Here is a 23,299-nt window from a genome sequence, read left to right on the forward strand (position 1 = left end):
CCCTTGCCCCCTCAGCTCCCCACTCACCTGCCTCCTTTGCTCCCCTCCCACAAATAACAATGAGTTAGAGACCAGAGAGCCTATGTTATTTTATAAATGTTTGGTGTAGTGTTTCTTACCCAGAGGGCAGCATTCTGCTATTGGTAACTATTGAAAGAATCATTTAAAAGTGACTCAAACTACAGCTGGCTCTTGATGGCTTGTGTGATAGCTGGAGGTGTGGGATTGGGCAGTGGGGGAAGTCTGATTGTCCACAGACATAGAAAATGTACTAAGTAATTGTTTGATTTCCATTAACTCAGACAACTAGCCATTAATATTTTATCTCGAGTGCTGCATTATTTGTTGACTGGGTTACCTTACCACCTGTTGTTGAAGTGGCAGGCTTTGTGTGTATTTAGCTTGCAAATTCCTTAATGGTCACCTTATTTAGATGAAATAGCCAAAAACAAAAGAATAACTCACTGTGGACAGGAATAAGCAATTGATTTCAGGTGTCAAAAACATCAGTGATAACCCTTTGACTTGTACTTGATGTTTTGTATTTCGAAGAGACATTCAAAGACAACTACAAAAAAAGACACTTAAATTCTCAGTGGTTCGTTCTTTTCCATCTCTAGAATTAATCCCATAAAATGTTAACATTGATTCCAAAAACGGGTCACCCGAAGTGTTTCAGCCTTCCATTCATCCACCAAGTGCACACCAAGATAGTGTCAGTGCTACCAAACCCAGTGACCCGTGACAGTTTAAGCTATCCATTGTATTAGTGATTATATGTGCTAATCTCAAACGACAATTTGCGGTCACAGCGCATTTAAAATAGAAAAATATCCCAGGGCATTTTTCAGGTGGTGTCAGGCAAAATTGGGCCACTGTGCCAGTTAACAGGGGAGATATTAGAAATGGTGACCAAAAGCTTGGCCAAAGATCACTTTTGCATGTAATCACTATTGCAACAGGAAATGTGGCAGCCAATTTGTGCACAGCAGGATCCCAAAAAAAACAGCAGTGAAATAATGACTGGATCATTTGTTTTAATGAAGATGGGTAAATATTTTCCAGGACACCGGGGAGAAGTTCCCTGGTGTTCTTTGAATAGTAGCCATGGGATCTTCCACACCTGAGAGGGAAGACCGGGCCTCACTTTATTGTTACCTCTGAAAGAAGGCATTTAAATGAGTGTAGCAGTCCCTCAGCTGTGCACTCTAGTGTCAGTTTAGATTATGTGCTCAAGCCTCTGCAGCAACCTTCTGAGCCATAGTTCAGTGGAGAAGGACGCAGAGCAATTCTGAGAGTAAAATATAGAATGTGGAGGGCACGTGTCTAAAGGCTCAACTGGCAGTTGGTGGCAGATGCATAAGAGGCTAGAGACTAAATGATCTGGGATCATTTATGACATTTTACAATTGTGTTTTGTTGCAGGCTATCGACTAGGGACAGAAGTAGGAACTTCCATTTAAATAGTACTTTTACACCCTCCTGATGTTCCAAAGTGTTTGAATTACTATTGAATATTGCTGAAAGAAGAGATATGTTGAAGCTTTTTGTCTTACACTCATCAAGGCACTTCACAAGAATATCAATATAAGGGGAAAACAACAATTTACACTATGTGAAGAGAGTGCTGATTGGTTGGCAAGTGGATTCTGATTGGTAGAGTTGTTGCCATGGGGAATGCACCAGTGATGGTGACTGACAAGCATTGTATGAAATTTAATCCAGGTAGCTTGACCCTGATTAGTCAAGACATTGCCCTGAGGAATGAGTCAGCGGATGGCTGAGATTTATTTTGTTTAGCTGAAACATGCGCAATGTGTGTACATGTTCTTTCTGTCTGCAAAGAACAGGGCCCTGTGTATTAATATATGTAGCTTCCAGTACATGCAAATGTGCCACACTGCGAACCCGACTGACTATGTTAAGTTGGCTGTCAATGTAATTCTTAGCGCACAGGATTATTTAGCAAATGTTGTTCAATTACAGAATCGCATCTAATGTTGGACACAGCGTTTTAAGTTTTGCAAGCACAGGCTGGCTGGGTATGGTTTGTAGCTTGCATGTTGTGATCAGCTGTTTGATACAATCCACCTATGCACCAAGCATCACACTGGCTCTGAAATTCATATGCTGCATTACTCATTTGTACGACAGAGCGTCTTTTTGGCTTAATGGCAGCATCCTGTTAGTGGCGAATACTACTTGTGTTGCTACTGCATAGTAGCACCTGTTGCTCAAATTTTTGTGATAACTTGCCCTCCTAGGGTAATCTGAGGTAGGCTGGGCACTTTTCAGGGCTGAAAGTGACGGCCTTAGGCCTGTTCATGAGTGTGCGTGATATACAGCGCAAAATGATCTGATCAGGGTAGATATTATCCTGTAGGATGCCTTTGTGCCTAGCAATATCAAATGAGCAAGCATATGGACACAGCATTGCTATCGACATGCAAGTCTTGTATGGCCTTCGCAAATGTAAAGGAATCCTTCACAGCGATGGACAACGTTTGCTAAATAATCCTCTGTGTGCTAAGAATTTAGCTGACAATCAATTTAAGATTGTCATTTGGGCTCGCAGTGTGGCACATTTACGGGTACTGGAAGCTACATATATTAAAACACAGGGCCCTGTTCTTTGCAGACAGAAAGAACATGTACACACGTTGTACCTGTTTCAGCTAAACAAAATAAGTGACAGCCATTTGCTGACTCATCCTCAGTGCAATGCTTTGACAAACCAGGGTCTAGCTGCCTGGTTTAAATTTCAAACAATGCTTGGCAGTTAACTGTCAGTCAACATTACTGGTGCATTCTCCATGGCAACGCCTCTACCAATCAGAGTCGATTTTCCAACCAATCGGCACTCTTCACATAATGTAAATTGTTGTTTTCCTCTTATATTGATATTCTTGTGAAGTGTCCTGATGAGTGTAAGATGAAAAGCTTCAACATGTCTTATTTTTTTTCAGCAATACTCAAGTTCTATATTACCAAACAACAGTTACTATTGACGTGCAGTCATTGTTGTGCAGACAAATGCTGAAGCCAGTTTGTAAGGTCCTACAGCCAGCAATGATGTGAATAGGGTGGGTAATTGGTGTTTTTTGGCGATGTTGGTTGACTGGGACACTGGGAGATCTCTTCCCCTCCCCCCTTCTCATTGACCAATCCCATGGGAGCTTTAGCATCCCCTTAGCTCACCTGAAGGATGGCTCTGACAACAGTGCAGCTCCCCATTGGTGCTGCACAGAACAGGGATTTATACTTGATCTATGGCTTGTGACATAAATGTAAGTTAGGCACTAATAACTCCAACAGGGAATTTAGGAGAAACATCTTTACTCAGAGTGTGGTGAGAATGTAGAGTGGCTGAGGTGAACATTATAGTTGTTTATAAGATAAACACAAGGCAGAAAGGAATAGAAGGAAATGCAGATAGGGCAAGTTGAAGAGGGGTGAGTGGAAGCTAATGTGAAGCATAAACATTGGTATGAACCATTTGGACTGAATGGTGTGTTACGGGGCTGTAAACTCTATGTAAACGGCCACAAAGACAAACGGATCGGATGCACCTGCTCTCTTGATAGTTTCAGATGACTGACAAGAACACAGCTCGAGGAGAGTTCCTGAATGTTGTGGCAGCCTCACACATAGTTGTAGAAGAGCACAGGAAGTTGCTGAGGGTCTCCTGGCAAAAAAAAGCACTTCTGAAGCCTCTCTCTATTGTAATGTGTACTGCACGATGTAAATGATGGCTTGTGTTTCAGGTCTGAAAGTTACAGATTTACTATTTTCTGAATTAAAGATTTAATTAGGGAATGTGAATCTGAGAAAGTATCATTCATCTTCGTGAGATATTCATCAGCACAGCTGAATTTTCTTTTGATTATGTTTGAGTTATAGGAAGGATACACAATATCTCTTAGAATCATTTGTCACTTTTTTTTTACTGATTTATATTTTCCTCCTCTGTATTAAAATGAGCCTTTGCCTTTTCAAACTGGATATCACACCCTGTATGCAGCAATCTTAATGACCTTCGCATAACCTCTTTTCCCTGTTCAAGTCATTTTGTGGGGTGGAATTTAGCTGCATTGGTGGATGTAGGTTTAGCAAGCATATCTTGTTTTACTGGAGATGTTAACATCTTCCTTCAAATGGCAAAGAAGAATTTCACATGAGCATATGGAGCACTTGTCCTCATTTTGGTACGAATTCACTTCAGTCTGGCCGTGTTGGTTTGTTCATAATCCGAATTAGAATGAAATTGGCTTCAGCAATAACAACTCACAATTGTACAGCACCTTTAACACCTCAAGGTGCTTCACAGGAGCATTATTAAGCAAAACATGACACTGACTCACATGAGTTATTAGGGTAGATAACCAAAAGTCTGGTCAAAAGGGGTAGGTTTAAAGGAGCATTGCGAAGGGGGAAAGAGAGGCAGATGGTTTTAGGGCCTTAGCACCTGAAGGTACGGCCACCAATGGTAGCGTGAGTAAAATTGGGGATGCTCATGAGGCCAGAAAAAGAGAAAGCAAATGTCTATCTGTTTTGGGTGGAGGAAGGGGGCCATAGTTTAGTGGGGAGGAGATTAAATTGTGCTAGAGAGGTTGAGGCCATGGAAGGATTTGAAACATGGGTGAGAGTTTTAAAATTGAGGTATTAGGTGAAAGGGACTTGGTACAAGTTAGGACACAGGTAGCAGAGGTTTGGATGAGGGTAGAACCTCCTGGCCAGGGGTGGCTTGGAATAGTCAAGTCTAGAGGCAACAGATGAGGGTTTCAGCAGCAGATGAGCTGAGGCCTGGAACAGAGGTGATCTTACTGAGGTGGAAATAGGCTGTCTTAATGAATATATGATAGGTAGCTCATCTCGGTGTCCAATATGTCAAGGTTTTGAGCAGTCTGTTCAGCCTCAGACAGTTGCCAGGGGAGAGATAGGGAGTTGGTGGCTAGAGTAACAGAGTTTGTGGTGGATACTGAAGACAGTGGCTTTGGTCTTCCCACTACTTATATGGAAGGAATATTTGCTCATCAGGCAAGCAGTGGGACAATTTAGAGTCAGGCAAGGTGATGGAAGCAGATGCGGGTGCCATCAATGAACTGTGGAAACCAATGTTGTGCTTTCGGATGATGTCACAGGGGGTAGCATATAGATAAGAAATAGAAAGTGACTTGAACCTTGCGGGGAGACAAAAGAACATAAGAAATAGGAACAGGAGTAGACCATTCGGTCCCCTGAGACTGCTCCACCATTTAATAAGATCATGGCTGATCATCTTGTGTTTCAATTTCCACGTTCCCATCTAACCCCGATAACCTTAGATTCTTGCTAGGCAAGGGAATCAGTCTACCTCTGCCCTAAAAATATTCAGTGACCTCGCCTCCACCACCATCTGAGGCAGAGAATTCCAAAGTTGCACAACCTTCAGAGAAAAATTTTCTCCTCATCTCTATCCTAAAAGGGCGATGCCTAATTTTAAAACTGCCCCCTAGCTCTGGACTCACCCACAAGAGGAAACATTCTTTCAACGTCCACCTTGTCAAGGCCGTTCAGGATCTTGTGTACTTCAATCAAATCACCCCTCACTCTTCTAAACCTCCGTGGAAACAAGCCCAGTCTGTCCAACCTTTCCTCATAAGACAACCCACTAACTCCAGGCATCAATCCAGTAAATCTCCTTTGACCCACCTCCAATGCATTTACATCCTTCCTTAAATAAGGAGACCAAAGCTGTACACAGTATTCGAGATGCGGTTTCATCAATGCCTTGTATAACTGAAGCATAACATCCTTACTTTTATGTTCAATCCCTCTCGTAATAAAGGATAGCATTCCATTAGTCTTAATTACTTGCTGTACCTGCAAATTAACTTTTTGTGTCTCATGTAGTAGAACACCTAGATCGCTCTGTATCTCAGAATTATGCAGCTGTCCTCCATTTAAGCAATACTCTGCTTCTTTGTTCTTCCTGCTAAAGTGAACAACTTCATATATTCCCACATTAAACTCCATTTGCCAGATCTTTGCCCACTCACTCAACCTATCTATATCTGTCCTCAACCTCCTCATGTCCTCTTCACAACATACTTCCCTACCTATCTTTGTGTCATCTGCAAATTTAGCTACCATGTCTTCACTCCCCTTTCGGAGTGACCTGAGGTCACTGTGCAGGAGTGAAACGAGAAGCCATTGCAGGTTTTCATACAAGCAATATTTAATGCATAATGTGGATTATCTAATACATCTCCTAATATCTCAATCATTCTATCTTCAGTATAAAGATCTTCAAGTGAACATTTCCAATCAGAGTGCAGCCATGAAAATACACAGCAGGTTGTCAGCACCTAGGGAGGAAAGCAGGTTAAGATTTTGGGTATATGAAATTCAAACTGAAAATGTTTCCGTTTGACCTGAAATTTTAGCCCGTTTTCTACCTTTACTGGACCAGTTGTGTATTCTCAGTGTTTTCACCACCTTTAATTTCAGATTTCCAGCATTTGTTTTCCTTCTATTTATTTGAATTCTATAGGGGAGATTAGCTACAGGCTTTTGTCATTGTGATATGATTCTGCTATTTCTAATTAAAAATACACAAGGAATTTAACAGTCAATCAATGTCATTTCAGTCAGATTTCAAAGCAGGTTTTGAGAATCAAGGTTTTTTTTTTCTGTTGACTTGCAATTTCTTAAGTCACCGAGCAAAATGATGTTATATACAGGTTAGCTAACAATTCACAGCAGTCGTTGTAACATGGGGATAAATACAGGTCAGTCAGCATCTAAAGAGAAAATAAAGACAGAAAATGCTGTGAAAACTCAGCAGATTTGGCAGCGTCTGTGGAGAGGGAAACAGAGTTAACGTTTCGAGTCCGTATGAGACGAGTCACACGGACTTTCTAATCAAACTAATTGGCTTTTAATAATAGATTTTACATGGTTTCTAATCAAGCTAATTGCACTGGATCCCACTAGAAACACTGCAAGCAGTTTACAAGCTATTTGATTCACCTGACAACAAGCCTAGGCAAGGAGATCACTGTATTGAATTAATAGATTTCAGTTGGTGCAGATGTTGTGAGGAAGTTCAGCGTGCAGAGCTTATAGTTGTGTGTCTTATGAATCTAGCTTTATTCTGACACTAGTGTTTTTAGAAGCCTCTCTGAGCAGTGCAGGTCCCCATTAAAATCTATATTTGCTCAAAACCTATTTATCAGATAAGCATTAAATATTTAAAGTCATGGGTGTTCAGTCATTTTCTTTTGTTTATATTTTTTTAAGGACTCTACTGCTGCTTTGAGCAGATAAGCTAGTCTGACACCTCAGTAGATCTGGGGGAATGTTGCATTGCCAGAGCTGGCGTGTTTCAGATGAGATATTAAACCGGGGCTATATTTGCCTTTTAGTAAAGGACTGTAAACAATCTCGCTGCTGTATGTGAAGAGGAGGTGTTGTGGTCAACACTCCCTTCAACTAACACCATGCGTAACAGGTCAATTGGTTATTCAGTTGGTTTGCTGGTTTCGGGCCCTTGCTGTATGCCAGTGGCTGCCATGTAATAATGACTGCAATTTAAAAATGCATTCATTGGTTGTAAAGTACTCTGAGTTGCCTCAAATGTGGAAAATCTGTCAAAATAAAATGCCTCAATACAACATCAGCATGAAATTGCCCAGAAATCGGCCACAGTTTTTCTGACTGTCTTAAGTTAATTTTCAAATGCGCAATATTGTTGATGGTCTATCAACAACATCATCTGTGTGCGACTATAGCTTGTCCCTGGCATCCGATTGCACCTTAATGCATTCCACAACCCCTCCAATCAGGTTTCCATCCCTGCCACAACATTGAAACAGTGTGTATCTCAATCACATGTTACACCCAATATGACTTTTTTCCTATTCATTCATGGGATCCGGGCATTGCTGGCTAGGTCAGCATTTATTGCTCTTGAGAAGGTGGTGGTGAGCGGATTTCTTGAACCGCTGCAGTCCATGTGGTGTAGGTACACTCACAGTCATGTTAGGGAGGGAGTTCCAGGATTTTGACCTAGTGACAGTGTAAGAACGGTGATATATTTCCAAATCAGGATGGTGAGTGGCTTGGAGGGGAACTTGCAGGTGGTGATGTTCCCATGTGTTTGCTGTGACTGTGACCATGATGAACTATCTCTGCTCATCCTTCCTGACCTGTTGGCAGCCTTTGACACAGTTGACCACATCATCTCCCTCTGACCCCTCTCCATTGTCTATCTGGTTAGGACTGTCCTCGCCTGGTTCTATTCCTATCTATCCATTCATAGCCAGGGAATCACCTGCGTTGGCTTCTCTTCCCACTCCTGCACCATTGCTTCTGAAGTCCCCCTCAAAGGTTTAACCTTAACTGCCTGCTATTTCTCACCTGCATGCTGCCTTGGCAATATCATCTGAAAATGGGTCAGTTTTTGTATATACACTGATGACACCCAGCTTTTTCTCACTACCATCTCACTCGCATCTGTCCTTGCCCCTGATTTGTAGAGCTCTTTGTCTGAAATATAGTATTAGATGAGCAGAAATATTCTCTGCACTAAGTTTTGGGAAAACTGAGGCCATTGTTTTCAGTCCCCAGCACAAACTCTTACTTAGCCATTGATTCTATCCCTCTCACTGGCAACTGCCTGAGGCTAAATCAAACCATTCGCAACCTTGGCATCTGATGTGATGCTGAGTTTCCATCCTCTGTATCTCTCCATCACCAAGACCGCCTCTCTTTTACCTCTGTAATATCGCTGGTCTCTGTCCCGACCTCAGTTCATCGATTAAAACCCTTATTCCTTCCTGATACGTCTAGATTCGACAATTCCAATGCTTTCCTGACTGCACCCTCCCACACCTCGCCCCCTCCAAAACCTTGAGTTCATCCAAAATTCTGCTGCCACACTCTAACTCACATCAAGTCCCATTCACCCATCACCCCTGCAATGACTGACCCACCTTAGTTCCCTGTCTTCCATTGCTTCGGTTTGAAAATTTCCCATTTTGATGTCAGATCCCTCCAGGGCCTCACCCCTTCCCTATCACTGTCATCCCTATAACTCACCAAGACATCTGCAGTCGACCTATCCTGACCTGTTCGTCACCCCCAGTTTCCTTCACCTTTACCAGCCATGCGTCAGCTGCCTGGGCATTAAGATCTAGAACTCCCTCCCTGAACCATTCCATCTCTCCAAAAAGCTTCTTTGGCCCAGCTTTTGGTTACCGGTTCCTATATTGCATCATGCAGTTTGGTGTCACATTTTGTCTGATGAGGCTGCTGTGAAGTGCTTTCTGATATTGTACAACATTAAGGAAGCTATGTAAATACAAGTTACCTTCAAAGTAGCCCAGTACACTCGAGATGAATTTCTGCCAATGCTTAAACCATTAGTGCTGAGGGTCTTTTGGACACCAGTTTATTTGTCAGTCCTTTCTCTTTTGGTTTGTATTTGTTTCATCAGTTTTCCCAGATGAGTTCTTGCCTCCAGTCCCACATTTACATTGTTAATTATTGCTGTGCCTCTCAGTTCATCCCATCTAAAGCATGCAGTCAGTGTAAGTGAATAACTTCAGTTAAAACAGGGGTGGATGTGCTATAGAATTCACCGACTAAATAGACTGTTCTTCGGAGTAGCTCCCTGTGGAACCAGTTCAATGCTCCTCACTCAGTAAGCTTTTCTTATAATCTCAACTATAAAATACCTACTGCACTTCTGGACTATTCTTGAATCTATTTGAAACAGGTGTTGCACATTTAGAAAATATTTTGAGCTATGCAATTTGTACAGGGTAAAGTTACAGAAGTAAAAGGCGTGACAGAATAGTTTAACAATACCTCCGTTTGTTTGCTTATTTGTCTCTTATGCTTAGATTTGCAGTCAAAAGGAAATTTTAATATATTTACACTATTTCAATGAGGAGGAGTGGAGTCACCTCACGACGCTCTGGTCAATATCTATCCCTCAGGCAAGGTCACAAAAACAGATTATCTGGCTGTGATCACATTGCTGTGGTAAAATTGGCTGCCATGATAATTACATTACAACAGTTACCACATTTCAAAAGTACTTCATTGGCTGTAAAATGCTTCGAGATGCCCTGTGATCATGAAAAGCGCTATAAATGAAAATCTTTCTGTTTAACACGTTTATTCCATCACTCGCATTTATCTATCATTAATAGCCTATAAAATACAAGGGATAGGAGCTGGAATAGACCATATGGCCTATTGAGCTTGCTCCGCCATTTAACACGATTATGGCTGATCTGGGGCTTCAGCTCCATTTTCCCGCCTGCTCCCATATCCCTTAATTCCCTGAGAGACCAAAAATCTGTCCATCCCAGCCTTAAATGTATTCAACAATGGATCATCCAGAGCCCCTGGGATAGAGAATTCCAAAGATTCGCAACCCTTTGAGTGAAGTAATTTCTCCTCATTTCAGTCCTAAATGATTGGCCCTTGACATTGAGACTGTGCTCCTGTGTTTTAGACTCCCTGACCCAGCGGAAACAATATCTCAGCATCTACCCTATCAAACCCCTTCAGAATTTTGTAGCTTTCAATGAAATCACCTCTCACTCTTCTAAACTCCAGCGAACATAAAACCAATTTACTTAACTTCTCATCATAGCATAACCCCCTCATCCCAGGGACCAATTAAGTGAACCTTCGCTGTACCGTCTCCAATGCAAGTATATCCTTTCTATGAAGACCAAAACTGCACACACTATTCCAGATGCGGTCTCACCAAAACCCGATTGTAGCAAGACTTCTTTATTCTTGTACTCCAATGTCCTAGCAGTAAAGGCCAACATGCCATTTACCTTCCCAATTTCTTGCTCCAACCTGTATGTGAACTTTTTGCATTCCTGATACTTTGAACATCAACGCTTACGGATTTCAAACTTTTTCAAAAATATCCTGCTTTTCTATTCTTATGACCAAAGTGGATAACTTTACACTTTGCTCCGTTATACTCCATCCGCCATCTTGTTTCCCACTCACTTAACCTGTCTATATCTCTTTGCAGCCTCTCTGTATCTTCTCTACAGCATATCTTCCCACCTAGCTTGGTATCATCAGCAAACTTTGATGCATACCCTCTGTCTCTTCATTTAATATAGATTGTAAATAGCTAAGGCCCCAGCATCGATCCTTGTGGCATTCCATCATTCAGTGCCTGCCAGGTTGAAAAACCCCTGTTTATGCTCACTCTTTGCCTTCTATCTGTTAACCAATCCTTTATACTTTGTATTATTCTAGATTTTAATAGGGTGAGTTGATTTGTATAAATTACATGCATGCGGACATAGTGCTATCACAGAAATAAACTGATGAAGGTATACAGTTTCCTGCAGAAGCCTCAGTTTATTTTCTAAACACACCTCAAAAGCATTTTGGTTTAACTGTTTCTGACTCAACATTTCTCAATTTTTCAGATGGATGGTGACAGTTCCACTACAGATGCTTCCCAGTTAGGAATCGCGGGTGATTACATTAGTGGAAGTCACTATGTTTTACAGTCTCACGAAGGTAAGACTTAATGTTTTGCCTTTGAGTAAAGGAGTATTGAAAATACTCTGATGGGTTTTTCTCCCCAGAACTGATATAGCCAAGATGACTCTTCAAGGCTCCCTATTTGAAATGGGCTCTGTTCCATTTTCATCACTGTGCCACTGCTAGCGTTGGTGCAGATATGTGGATGAGTTAGTTGTGCCGATGTTACATGGAGCCACTTCAAGAGGTCTTTTCTGTTTTTGTACCCCTTAAATACCCACAAGCAGAGCCTGAACACAACAGAAACGGCTGCTGGTGATGCACACTGCAAAGTGACAGCATTTTCTTTTAGCGATCCAGTCATACTGTGTGTTCAGCCAACCTCCAGTGTAGGTAAGCTGTTGCTGTCCCACGTGGACTGTCCCCATGTTTAAGAAAGAACTCATGATTCTGTAGCTCTTTGCACAACCTCAGGACATCTCAAAGCACTTTACAGCCAATGAAGTAATTTTTGAAGTATTGTTACTGTTATAATGTAGGAAGATGCAGAAATCAGCAAGCTTCAACAAACAGCAATGTGATGATGACCAGATTATCTGTTTTTAATGATAACTGATAGAGGGATATATATTGTCTGGCACACCGGTGAGACCTCCCCTGTTCAAAAGTGCTGTAGGGCAGACAGGGCCTCGGTTTAACGTCTCACCTGAAAGACAGCACCTCCAACAGTGCAGCACTCCCTTAATACTAACTGGAGTGTCAGGCTAGATTTTATGCTCGAGCCTCCGGAATGGGACATGAACCCACAATCTTTTGATTCGGAGGCGAGAGTGCTCGGATTAGGTGAAGACCTGTGATTTTTTTTTTATTATATTCGTTCATGGGATGTGGTAATTGCTGGCTAGACCAGCATTTATTGCCCATTCTTAACTGCCCTTGAGAAGGTGGTGGTGAACTGTCGTCTTGAGCTGCTGCAGTCCATGTTTTGTAGGTACACCCACAGTGTTGTTAGAGAGGGAGTTCTAGGATTTTGACCCAGCGGCAGTGAAGGAACGGCAATATAGTTCCAAGACTTGGAGGGAAACTTGAAGGTGGTGCATCTGCTGCCCTTGCCCTTGTAGGTGGTAAGGTCACGGGTTTGGAAGATGCTGTTGAAGGAACCTTGGTGAGTTGCATCTGTAACTGTTACTGTTGTCACAGTGCAGCAAGGATTCCATGAAATTGACAGCCAATGAAAAGGGAATTGGTTCTGTTTAAAATCTTGCAAAGTAATAAGTCAAGATACATTTACCATGGGGATATTTTGTTCTTATGTTCATGTGAAAGAATCAACATGCTGTAGACCAAATATTTGGAAACTCCATGTTAAACTGTAGATTTGAGAACCAGAACATCTGGAAATTTTGAGGAGGAAATAGCTATGTGCTCAGTGATTTAATCACAGATGCTTAAGGAGGATTTTAAAAAAATAGTTGAAGTTACATGTTTTGTTTTTAACAAACTATCACAGATGGTGTGAACTATTAGTTGTGGATAGTTTAAATAATTATAAATGAGCTCTTAAGAAAATTAATCACGTTTAAAATGTTCAGTCCAGGGGACTTAAGTGTCACTGTTTCACCACTTGTCACCTGTAGTTGTCCCAACACAGACTGAGATAGAAACAGACCTCTCCAACAACTACAGTGATATTGCATAAAATGACTTTGAGAAGTCTTAACTCAGTGATCAATACTTACAAGTCCACAGCTCAAAACTATTCTTAGTCAATCTTGCAAAACATCCAGAAGGCTGGTAATGATGGGTAGTGGAGGAGAAAAATCATGCTGATGCTTTAGAAAGTGCTTTTCCAGATATGTGTTTGGGTCAGAGGGGATACCTATCGACTGTTCAAGGGCCGAGCTTGAGCACAAAATTTAGCCATCTAGTAACAATGAGACGAACAGAGCCTTGGGCGTCTATTGTGTAGAAGGATGTCAAAGCCTTAGAGAAAGTGCAGAGGAGATTCGCCAGCATGATACCAGGGATGAGGGAATTCAGTTATGTAGAGCGACTAAAGAAGTGGAGATTTGGTTCTCCTCCAAGCAGAGAAGGCTAAGGGAGATTTTAATCGGGGTGTTCACAATTATGAAGGGTTTTGATAAAAGAGGAGGAATCAGATTTAAGATAACCAGCGGGGAGGTGAGAATTATTTACACAGCAGCTTCTATTCTGATTACACTACCTGAAAGTGTAGTGGAAGTAGATTCGATAGAAACTTTCAAAATGGATTAGGATATGTACTTGGGTAAGGAAAATATTGCAGGGCAATCGGGAAAGGGCAGGGAAGTGGGATTAACTGGATAGCCCTATCAAAGGCACGATGGGTTGCCTGATTCTAATTTTCCAGTGAAACTTCAAGTGCCTGATTTGCTTGTTTGGGGAATTGTATAATAACCAAGTTGTTATCTTGCAGGAGACACCGATGAGGGGCTTGGTGATCATGACGACACAAATGGTTCCAAAGAGTCCTACAGGGAACAAGACATCTATCTTCCAATTGCCAACGTCGCCCGGATAATGAAATCAGCTGTACCTGCAACAGGGAAGGTGGTGTACCACTTCTTCACTTGGCGTTAAAACTCTATAATGAGCCCTTCCTATAAGCATCCTACTTATTTCCCATCAGACATCACGCTTGTTTGGGTCAAAGTAACACAGCAGTAAATTAGAATAGACTGAGAGGAAATAAATTAATTAACTGTGATAAAAATAGCTGGGGTGGTCCTGCCAGTTCTTACAAAATACAGAAAAGCCATGAAACTCAGATCCATGCATTTCATTTGGAAATCCCAGGCATTCTGTTTTATAATGTGTCAGTTTCAATAAGTAATAGATTTTAATGCCAGTGATACATTAAGATTTTTACATTACAAAAATACTCACCTTAGTGACTTTGCAGGGGAATCTCTTGGAGAGACACAAACTGTACAGGGTTAATTGTCCCAGTTAGATGGATGCCATATCCCCTGTTATTTTGTCTGTAAAGTTACTAGGGGCTACAAGGCTTGGAATCAAATTGGAAGAAATATCCAAGATAGATTTCCAATGAATTTCAGCTTCGGGTTAAAACGCTGGCATGCTGGAAGTGCAAGTTGAGTCTTGCTCTTCCATGTACTGACATGGGGCACCTTTCCTGACGGGGGTAGCATTTGTGCATTTATGTAGTGCCTTAGTACATCCGCAGAAAACCTGAGTGATTCAGCGACAATGAAGTACTTTTGAAATGCTGCCACTGTTAATGTAGGCAAACCATGGAATTTCTGCGCAATAAGACCCTACAAAGAACAAATGAATCGGCAGATAATTGATTTCTGAACCTGTTAGTTGTGGGCAGAAGGTTGGCCAAGACACTTTGAATAGTGTCGTGGAATATCTATTTGAGTAAGGGGCAGAGCTTTGGTTTGACATCTCCTCCCACAGTGCCTCAATGCAAAATGATGATCTGGATACAAAGTAAAACTGTTTGCCCTGAAACACAAAAGAATATCCTTTCGGGCTTAAGCGCAGTGTTCAGTACATCATACTCCCCATAGCCATTCATAGAAAAGAAAGCTTATACTTCTTGGCTTTTCACATCCTCCAGTGCAGCTCAAAGCCCTTCAGAGCTAAGAAGGCCGTTTGAAGTTGCTGTGTGGAAAATTCTTTCCTGTGCTAGAGTGGGAAGTTGGTGATGAATTTTAGAAAATTATAATGTGAAATTGCAGCGTTGCTGTCTCTCTCGCTGTGCCTAATGAAACTGTCTCTCATTAGATCGCTAAAGATGCTAAAGAATGTGTTCAAGAGTGTGTGAGTGAGTTTATCAGCTTTATAACGTCTGAGGCTAGTGAGCGATGTCACCAAGAAAAGCGCAAAACCATCAATGGAGAAGATATCCTTTTTGCCATGTCCACACTGGGCTTCGATAGTTACGTGGAACCGTTAAAACTCTACCTGCAGAAGTTCAGAGAGGTGAAACTGTTTTCACTGTTATATTTTAATAAACCAGTATGTAAGTGGCCTTTGCGAATTGTTAGTGTTAAATGTTGGTATGCTGGTAAACAAGTAGCTTCCTTGCGTTTGATTTCTGGCTGTTTTGGGAAGGCAGGCTTCCACACTCCTGTTGGGGCATTTTTGCTGTCAGCCTACCAGAAAAGAAAGTATACTCCTGTGAAATGAATTCACCCTCGGATATTAGCCCGCCCAGTGGTGAAGTGCTTGCTCAGGACTGTCACGGTCAACGTGCCTGAAATGAGGAGCTGTCTGGGGAAGCAAAGACACCAGCTGTGGTCCTTCTACTTGATCGCTGTGGCACTACGCCATCTGAATATTTTATGAGAATTTTAAACTTCCCATCCTTGTTTTCGTTTCCTGTGGCCTCGCCCGTCTCTGTTTTTGTAATCCGCTCCAAGATCTCTGCACTTCTCCAATGCCGGTCTCTTGTGCATCCCCTGATTTTCCTCGCTCTACCATTGACAGCCATTCCTTCAGCCGCCTGGGCCCTAAGCTCTGGAATTCCCTCCCTAAAGCTCTCTGGCTCTCTCTTCTCCTCAAGACACTCCTTGAAATCTACCTCTCTGACCAAGCTTTTGGTCACCTGTCCTGATACCTCCTTACATGGCTCAGTGTCAGATGTTGTTTGACAACACTTCTGTGAAGCGCCTTGGGACATTTAACTATGTTAAAGGCGCTATATAAATGCAAGTTGTTGTGGAGAGAGTGCTAAAACCATGTTGGATCATGTTTTAAAAGTAAACCTTTTTTTTTCCAATCACGCTTTTCATTTAAATAAAAAAAAATAAAACTGAATTGAATTGTGCAGGCAATGAAGGGGGAGAAAGGATTAAACACATCTACAGGTGGAGGCACAGATGGCCTTGGCGAAGAACTCACAGAAGAAACTTTCTGTAAGTGCTGCATATGACCATTGAATTTTTTAAAGAACTTTTATTCAAGACTGTCTACTGGACAAAAAAGGAACCAGAAGGAAATGGAATAAATTGTTTCTTTAAACAAAGGATAGTCACTTTGGAAGGCCATCTTAATGACAGAATGCTGTCAGATCAGAACAGTGTTCATATTTAACCCATCTTTCTACAGTGCGTTGCTATTATTCAACTTGCATTATACAGCAACTTTAACACAGAGAACACATTTCAACAGTTCACATTCACACCTGTGTGGTCCTGAGTCAAAAAAGTTTGAGTGTAGGAGGGACAAGCTTTGTTGTAAATGACGCAGACTCCGAGAAGCAGAGAAAGTTGGAGAGGTTGAGGGATTTCCACAGAGTGGGACCCAGGCAGACGAAGGCCTGACTGACAGTGGTGAGGCAAAAGGGGAGGATTCACAAGATGGTCCCTCCATCTGGAGAGGGAGATGATTATTTTCCTGACTTTTAATTGAAAGCTGTATTCTTTTCTTTTTATTGGAGGTTTGCGGCAGCTGATGCAGACATGTTGGAGGAACTGGACTCCTGCACTTGGTTGTTCCCTAACCTTCCTCTGAATAGTTATCCCATGAAATTACTAGGGATGTTTTCCACGGCTGTTTAACATGAGTATAGGAGGGACAAGTAGCTTCCCTGCGTTTGATTTCTGTTTAACAGCAGGGAGAGCAGTCATTGACGTTAAAACTGGCGGAAAAATTGGGAGATGAACTGCGTCTGGCAGTTATTTTTTCCCCTTTACTGCACCACTTCTTCCTTTAAACAATCGTAGAATGGTTACCGCACAAAAGGAAGCCATTGAACCCATTGTATCATTGCCAGCTCTCTGCAAGAGCAACTCAGCTAGTCCCTGTCCCCCAGCTTTTCTCTGTAGCTCTGCGATTTATTCGCTTCGGATATTTAACCAATATCCTTTGGAAAGATCATGATTGAATCCACCTCCACCACGCTCTCAGGCAGTGCTTTCGAAATACGAACCACTCATCACGTATGAAAAGAAGGGTTTTCCTCACGTTGCCTTTGGTTCTTTTGCCAACCACCTTAAATCTGTGCCCCCTGGCTCTTGGCCCTTCTGCCAATGGGGAACAGTTTCTGCCCATCTACTCTGTCCAGACCCCCATGATTTTGAACATCTCTATCAAATCTCCTTCCCAACCTTCTCTAAGGAGAACAGCCCCAGTTTATCCTCGTAACTGAAGTCCCTCCTCGTTTAAGTTTTGCACCCAAAAAAAGGGGCGCAAAGTCACTAAAAGTAGTTTACGTTTCTGATTTTGGAATTTCTGGGGTGGATTACATACTAGAGGAGGTACTGGGGTTCCATGAAGTAGGGCTGGAGTTGGCTGCTGCAGAGCACAAACAACCAGCATAGACTTTTTGGGGCAAATGGCCTGCCTCTGTGCTGTAAATTCTGTGTTATGTAATGTTTTCAATGAGAAGAAAATGTTCCTCTGAATATTAAAAGAAATCAGAGGTCTGCGTTGTGTAGGTACAATTCCTTAGAAAATGTGACTTAAATCTTTATCTCCTAGCATGTTTGCACCCAGTGATCCAAACTATCTGTCTGGTTTTAGTCATGTAGCAGCCAAATTAAGTGCTTTCTGTGAATATTAATTTCAGTCAGAGAAATGCATCAGCCCAGTGAACATTTTGCTTTAATGCACAATACTAATGGCACTTTAATTACAGCAAAAATACGACTGCACTTTTCAAAACCTTAATACATTTCTTATTACCATCAACAGCTAATCAGTTAACAACGGGATTAATCACTGCAGATGGCCAGCCACAAAATGTCATGGTGTATACCACATCGTATCAACAGGTGAGTGATCACCTTTTCAATGTTCAAATATTTTTATGCAAAAGTGATGAGTGTTTGTAATTTATAACATTGTTTCTCATTTTCTTAATGGTGGAATTTATTCTCTTTAATGCACAGAGTTTTAAATCAAACTGTACAACAGGAGGCCATTTGGCCCATTATCGCTACGCCAGCTCTTTGAAAAAGCTACCAGTTAGTCCCACTTCCTTCTGTTTCCCGATAGGAGGAAAGACTTGAATTCCTGTAGTGCCTTTCACACCTCATGGCACTCCAAAGCGTTTTACAGCCTACGATATGTTTATGAAGTGTGATCACTGCTGTAAGAAATGCAGCAGCCAATTTATGCACAGCAAGGTCGTACAAATAGCAATGTGATAATGACCAGGTAATGTTTGTAATGATCTTGGTCGAGAGATAAATATTAGCCAGAACACTGGGGAGAAATCTCTTGCTCTTCTTTGATATACCATGACATCCTCAGTTTAATGTTTCCTCTGAAAGGAGCCATAGCTGACAGTGCTTCTCTGGGAGTGTCAGACTAGATTATGTGCAAAAGTCTCTGGAGTGGGACTTGAACCCTCAACCTCCTGACTCTGAGGTGAAAATGCTACCCATTAAACCACCATACAATTTTTTTTCTTTTTAAGTAATATAAAAACAGACAAGTTTGAAAGTAAATCTCCAGAGAAGTCAGTTTGACTGCAAGCAAACAATAGATAGTTTATCAATTATTTATATAAACCCTCTGGCTGATCAGATGAGGTGAGGGCAAGCGTAGTTTGTGGTTTGGTAGTGAGCTACATAAACTATGAAGGTTGCAGGATCAGGCTCTGGTCTGTGCTGATTTCACTCATTGCAGCCAAGGTATTGGTGAGCTGCTTGGCTTCAATATTCCTGAACGGGGGAGAGCAGCGTTTTTAATTTATTTTTAAAAAATGAAGAGGATTTCCTTTTCCTGATTGGAAAGGGGGAAGATCCTGATCTCGGCTGCAGCAGACTCTGTGGTACTTTCCAGGGTCGTGCCTGTGGAATAATCGCTGAGGTGAGGTAGGTGCTGGTGAGATGTCAGCACTTGAGCAGCCACTATTTTCAGGAGAGGAAGAATAAGAGGGAAAGAAATTCATTCTCTGTGTTTTATGCTTTGGAGTCACATCTACTACAGATCCAAGAAAGATCAGATGGGAATGATGAGAAGTTAGGAATTGTGGAGGAGCAGAGAGAGATTTTGTAGGTGCATGTACAGAAATCACTAAAAGCTAGTGGACAGATACAAAGAATAATTAAGAGGCTAATGGAACGTTAGCTTTATTTCAAGGGGATTGGAGATATGTTACCGATGTATAAAGCTCTGATTAGACCACATCTCCAGTAGTGTTCACTTCTGGGCATCGCACGTCGGGAAAGATACATTGACCTTGGAGGAGCTGCAGCGCAGATTGACCAGAATGATACTTGGGTTAAATAGGTTAAATTATGAACACAAGCCATATAGACCAGGCTTGTAGTCCCTCAGATGTAGCAGATTGTGGGGTGATTTAATTGAAGTGTTTAAAATGATTAAAGGAGTTGATAGGTTAGATAGAGAGAAATTATTACCTCTGGTGGGTGGGAGTCCAGAACAAGGGGGCAGAATCTTCTAATTAGAGCCAGGTCATTCAGGGGAGATGTCAGAAAGCACTTCTTCACACCAAAGGTAGTGAAAATCTGGAACTCTGTTTCTCCCACTCCCAGAAAAAGATATTGAGGCTGGAGTTTAATTGAAAATGTGATTTTTGTTAAGTAAGAGTATTAAGGGATATGGTGTTGAGACAGGTTAATGGAACTGAGGTACAGATGAGTCGTGGTCTAATTGAAGGGTGGGATTGCCTGAGGGGCTGAACGGCCTACTCTTAAGTAAACCCTGAGGGTGGTGATTGGGAACGAGAGAATCCTCAATACAAGGGTCAAAATGCTGGGCCAGTTGGAAGTAAGATGCAATGAAGTTTCACATGGGAATACCTTCACCCAAACCTTAATGAGTATTTTCCTACCCAGTTATACTTAGTTCCCTGCACCACTTGGGCCTGATTTATCTGAGCAGGTGCTGCTGCTGGGAAATCTCACCCCTTGGCTGCATATATCAGAATCATGCCCAGTGTGTCTACACTTTACCAATAGGCTGGGCTGTGTTGGCACTTGGATAATTCACCCTTTTGTATACACTGAGATTAAAATCATTGGGAGAAGTTAACTATTGGCAAATAAAATTCTGTTAAATCCTACCAGTTAAAACTAAATTTCTGCCATAACTCCTTATCACCACTTAGAAGAAATCTAGAACATGTAAATTTACTCATTTTAATAGTTATTTTTAAACTTGGGTCTGCTGTGACGTGGACTTCATTAGCATCATTATTGTTACAATTTTCAGTGACTCTTAAACTGCAAATATCAAAGTGTTTAAAAAGATAAGAATATAGATCACATGGGTCAACTTATATAAAGTGAAAAAGACAGATTAATGTCTCCCCCAGGGTCCTAAAGGAAGTTGTGATGTTTACCCATCACTCCTGTGCTCACTGACCTTTGTTCTCTCTCAGTGAAGCAATGTCCCAATTTGAAAATTCTCATTCTTGTTTTCAAACCTCTCTATGATCTCACCCCTCCCCATCTCTGTAATCTCCTCCAGCCCACAACCCTCAGAGATATCTGTGCTTCTCTAATTCTGACCTCTGAGCATCCCTGATTGTAATCGCTCCACTGTTGGTGGCTGTACCTTCAGCTGCCTGGGCCGTAAGCTCTAGAATTCATTCCCTAAACTTCTCTACCTCTCTACTTTAGTCATAATGCTAATTAAAACCTCTATCGTTGATCAAGCTTTTGGTCATCTGCCCTAATACCTCATGTGGCCTGATGTCAAATTTTGATTGGTATGTTTCTGTGAAGCACCTTGGGATGTTTTATTACATTAAAAGCGTTATATAAATACAAGTTACTGTTGTCTGACCCGCTGTCTATTTCCACATTTTCTATTTTGATTTCGGTTTTCCAGTATTATCTTTGCTTTTTGTTTACTCTGTTTAAATTCAGTTCAGTGTTACAGTTGCTGTTTGAGAGCTGGTGCAGACATGATGGGTCAAATGTCCTCATACTGTGCCTTTAAGATTCTGTGATTCTCTGAATCTGAGTTCTCGTTTTAAAAAAGATAAAAGAAATGAGCTCACTTTGAAAGTGTGTATGGTACTTAACGGAAACTGACTGCATCTCCTTGGTTCTGGCAGATTTCGGGTGTACAGCCCATACAGTTCTCCTGATGGATCACACTGAAGACTTAGAAACATATCAACCCCTGCGATAACAAGATGACTGGCTGAAAGAAAGGCAAACAAATCAGCAAGGATAAGAGCAGTTGAATGGTCAGCTGAGCCGAAGATGATGATCTTTAGCTGCTCTTGTATTATATTCTTCTGAATAGTTGTAGATGCTTTGACAGATTCCTGGGGTGCGACCAAGAAATCCAGTTTCTGACCCCACCTGAAGGATCATTTCTTATTTACCAGTTTTAAAAAACTGAATCTTTATAATGTATCACAGTTACAAAGTACTTTTGTTTTGTACAAGAGTTGTTCAGTTTTGTGTGGATACATGCAGGAAGCTGATGTCATTGGCCGCTGTGTGTCTGATTTATTACTGTCAGAACTTACTGGGCAGTATCTTATTTTCATATTGAATCATGTTGCTCCTTTTGTAATTCAAATAAGTAATTTCACTAGATGTACCCTTTTAATAAAACAGGTGTATAATAAATTGTTTTTGAGAGTACGAAAGCTCATGTTTCTGTCCCGTTCACTAACAATTTACAAGTTGGAGGTCAGTCTATGTAAATACTTTGTTCAGCACAACTTCGAGCGAATCCTTGGACTTAAAGAGTGGCCTTTTCCTCAGTTTTCCCCTTCCAAATAGAAGTGGCCATTAAATGGTGATTTACTGCACTGCATTTGCAGATTTATTCAGGAATCAATACATCCACACTATCAATTTGTGCTGGAGTGAGTGACCAGTGTACTAACTGGGCTTAACAAGTTACACTTATGAAGTAGCTTAATTTCCCCCTCCAGTTTGACTCTGAGACTATCTGCAATTAATGTTTCAATGGTTTGCTGTGACTCATGTAAAACATCAATCATTTCAGTTGATCTAGCCAAAGTAGAGCTATGAAGAAATTTCGTGTGACACACAGCCCTTTGCATTGGAGTGGTGTGACCAATGCAAGAGTGTAATGAGCACTAGTACAAACAGTATTAGGGCTTAATCCAAGAACATGCAGGTAAGAACATGAGGTGTGGCACTCTTGTGGGGACGAGGGGGAATTTTAACCTAAAGGATTTGGATTGACTGCCCATTTTAAGGCGCCTCCATTTTATTTTCCATCGAGGCGGCCTGAAAATCTCAATGGGATGTTGTCCAGTCGTTTATTGATGATTTCCTCCCTCCCCTCTCCCCAACATCGCGCCGGCAGTGAAAAGCCACCCAATTGACAAACCATTTGTGGGGAAAAAATTCACCCCCTGTCCACCCACTCCTTGTCCCCAGTTCAGAGCTTCACCTCCCACACCCCCACTGGTCGCTCAGCTGCGCCCCTACCCCTCCACCCCGTTTGTCCCCAACTTGGAGCTGTGCCTCCAACAACACCCCCACTAGTCACCCTCCCTGTCCTTGTCTCCAATTCGGAGCTGACACTCCAGAACCCCTACTGGTCACCCTGGCTCCCCTTGTCCCCAATTCGGAGCTGCACCTCCAACCTCTCGCTGCTCTCCTCCCCTCTCCAGGCTTTGAAGGCATTACTGACCTCCTACTGAATTCCCAGCACGGAACTGCAGTGTGAGGACCTAATGTATTTGAATGCACTAACCGAATACAACCTAATTTGCAGTTCCTTGGTTAGAAGCCCACATTATTTGAAGACACTGTTTCCACTTGAATTGACGAATGTGTAGGGGTGATGCCCCCTTTCTCTCTCA

The 23,299-nt window shown here is 41.8% G+C and overlaps 1 protein-coding gene across 1 annotated transcript in view; it reads left to right on the forward strand.

The window, feature by feature from the left end:
• The window catches only part of LOC144696471 (nuclear transcription factor Y subunit beta-like), a 23,066-nt gene extending 961 nt beyond the window's left edge, over positions 1-22,105 (forward strand). Inside the window, exons 2-7 of the mRNA XM_078567793.1 lie at positions 11,457-11,550; positions 13,970-14,103; positions 15,307-15,504; positions 16,355-16,439; positions 18,220-18,299; positions 21,560-22,105. Coding sequence (XP_078423919.1) covers positions 11,457-11,550; positions 13,970-14,103; positions 15,307-15,504; positions 16,355-16,439; positions 18,220-18,299; positions 21,560-21,592 — 624 coding nt within the window. The 3' untranslated portion in view covers positions 21,593-22,105. The remainder of the gene's footprint in view (positions 1-11,456; positions 11,551-13,969; positions 14,104-15,306; positions 15,505-16,354; positions 16,440-18,219; positions 18,300-21,559) is intronic.
• Positions 22,106-23,299: the final 1,194 nt, after the last annotated feature.

This window comes from Cetorhinus maximus, chromosome 22 (assembly GCF_964194155.1).
Source record: "Cetorhinus maximus chromosome 22, sCetMax3.hap1.1, whole genome shotgun sequence".
NCBI classification, from domain to species: Eukaryota; Metazoa; Chordata; class Chondrichthyes; order Lamniformes; family Cetorhinidae; genus Cetorhinus; species Cetorhinus maximus.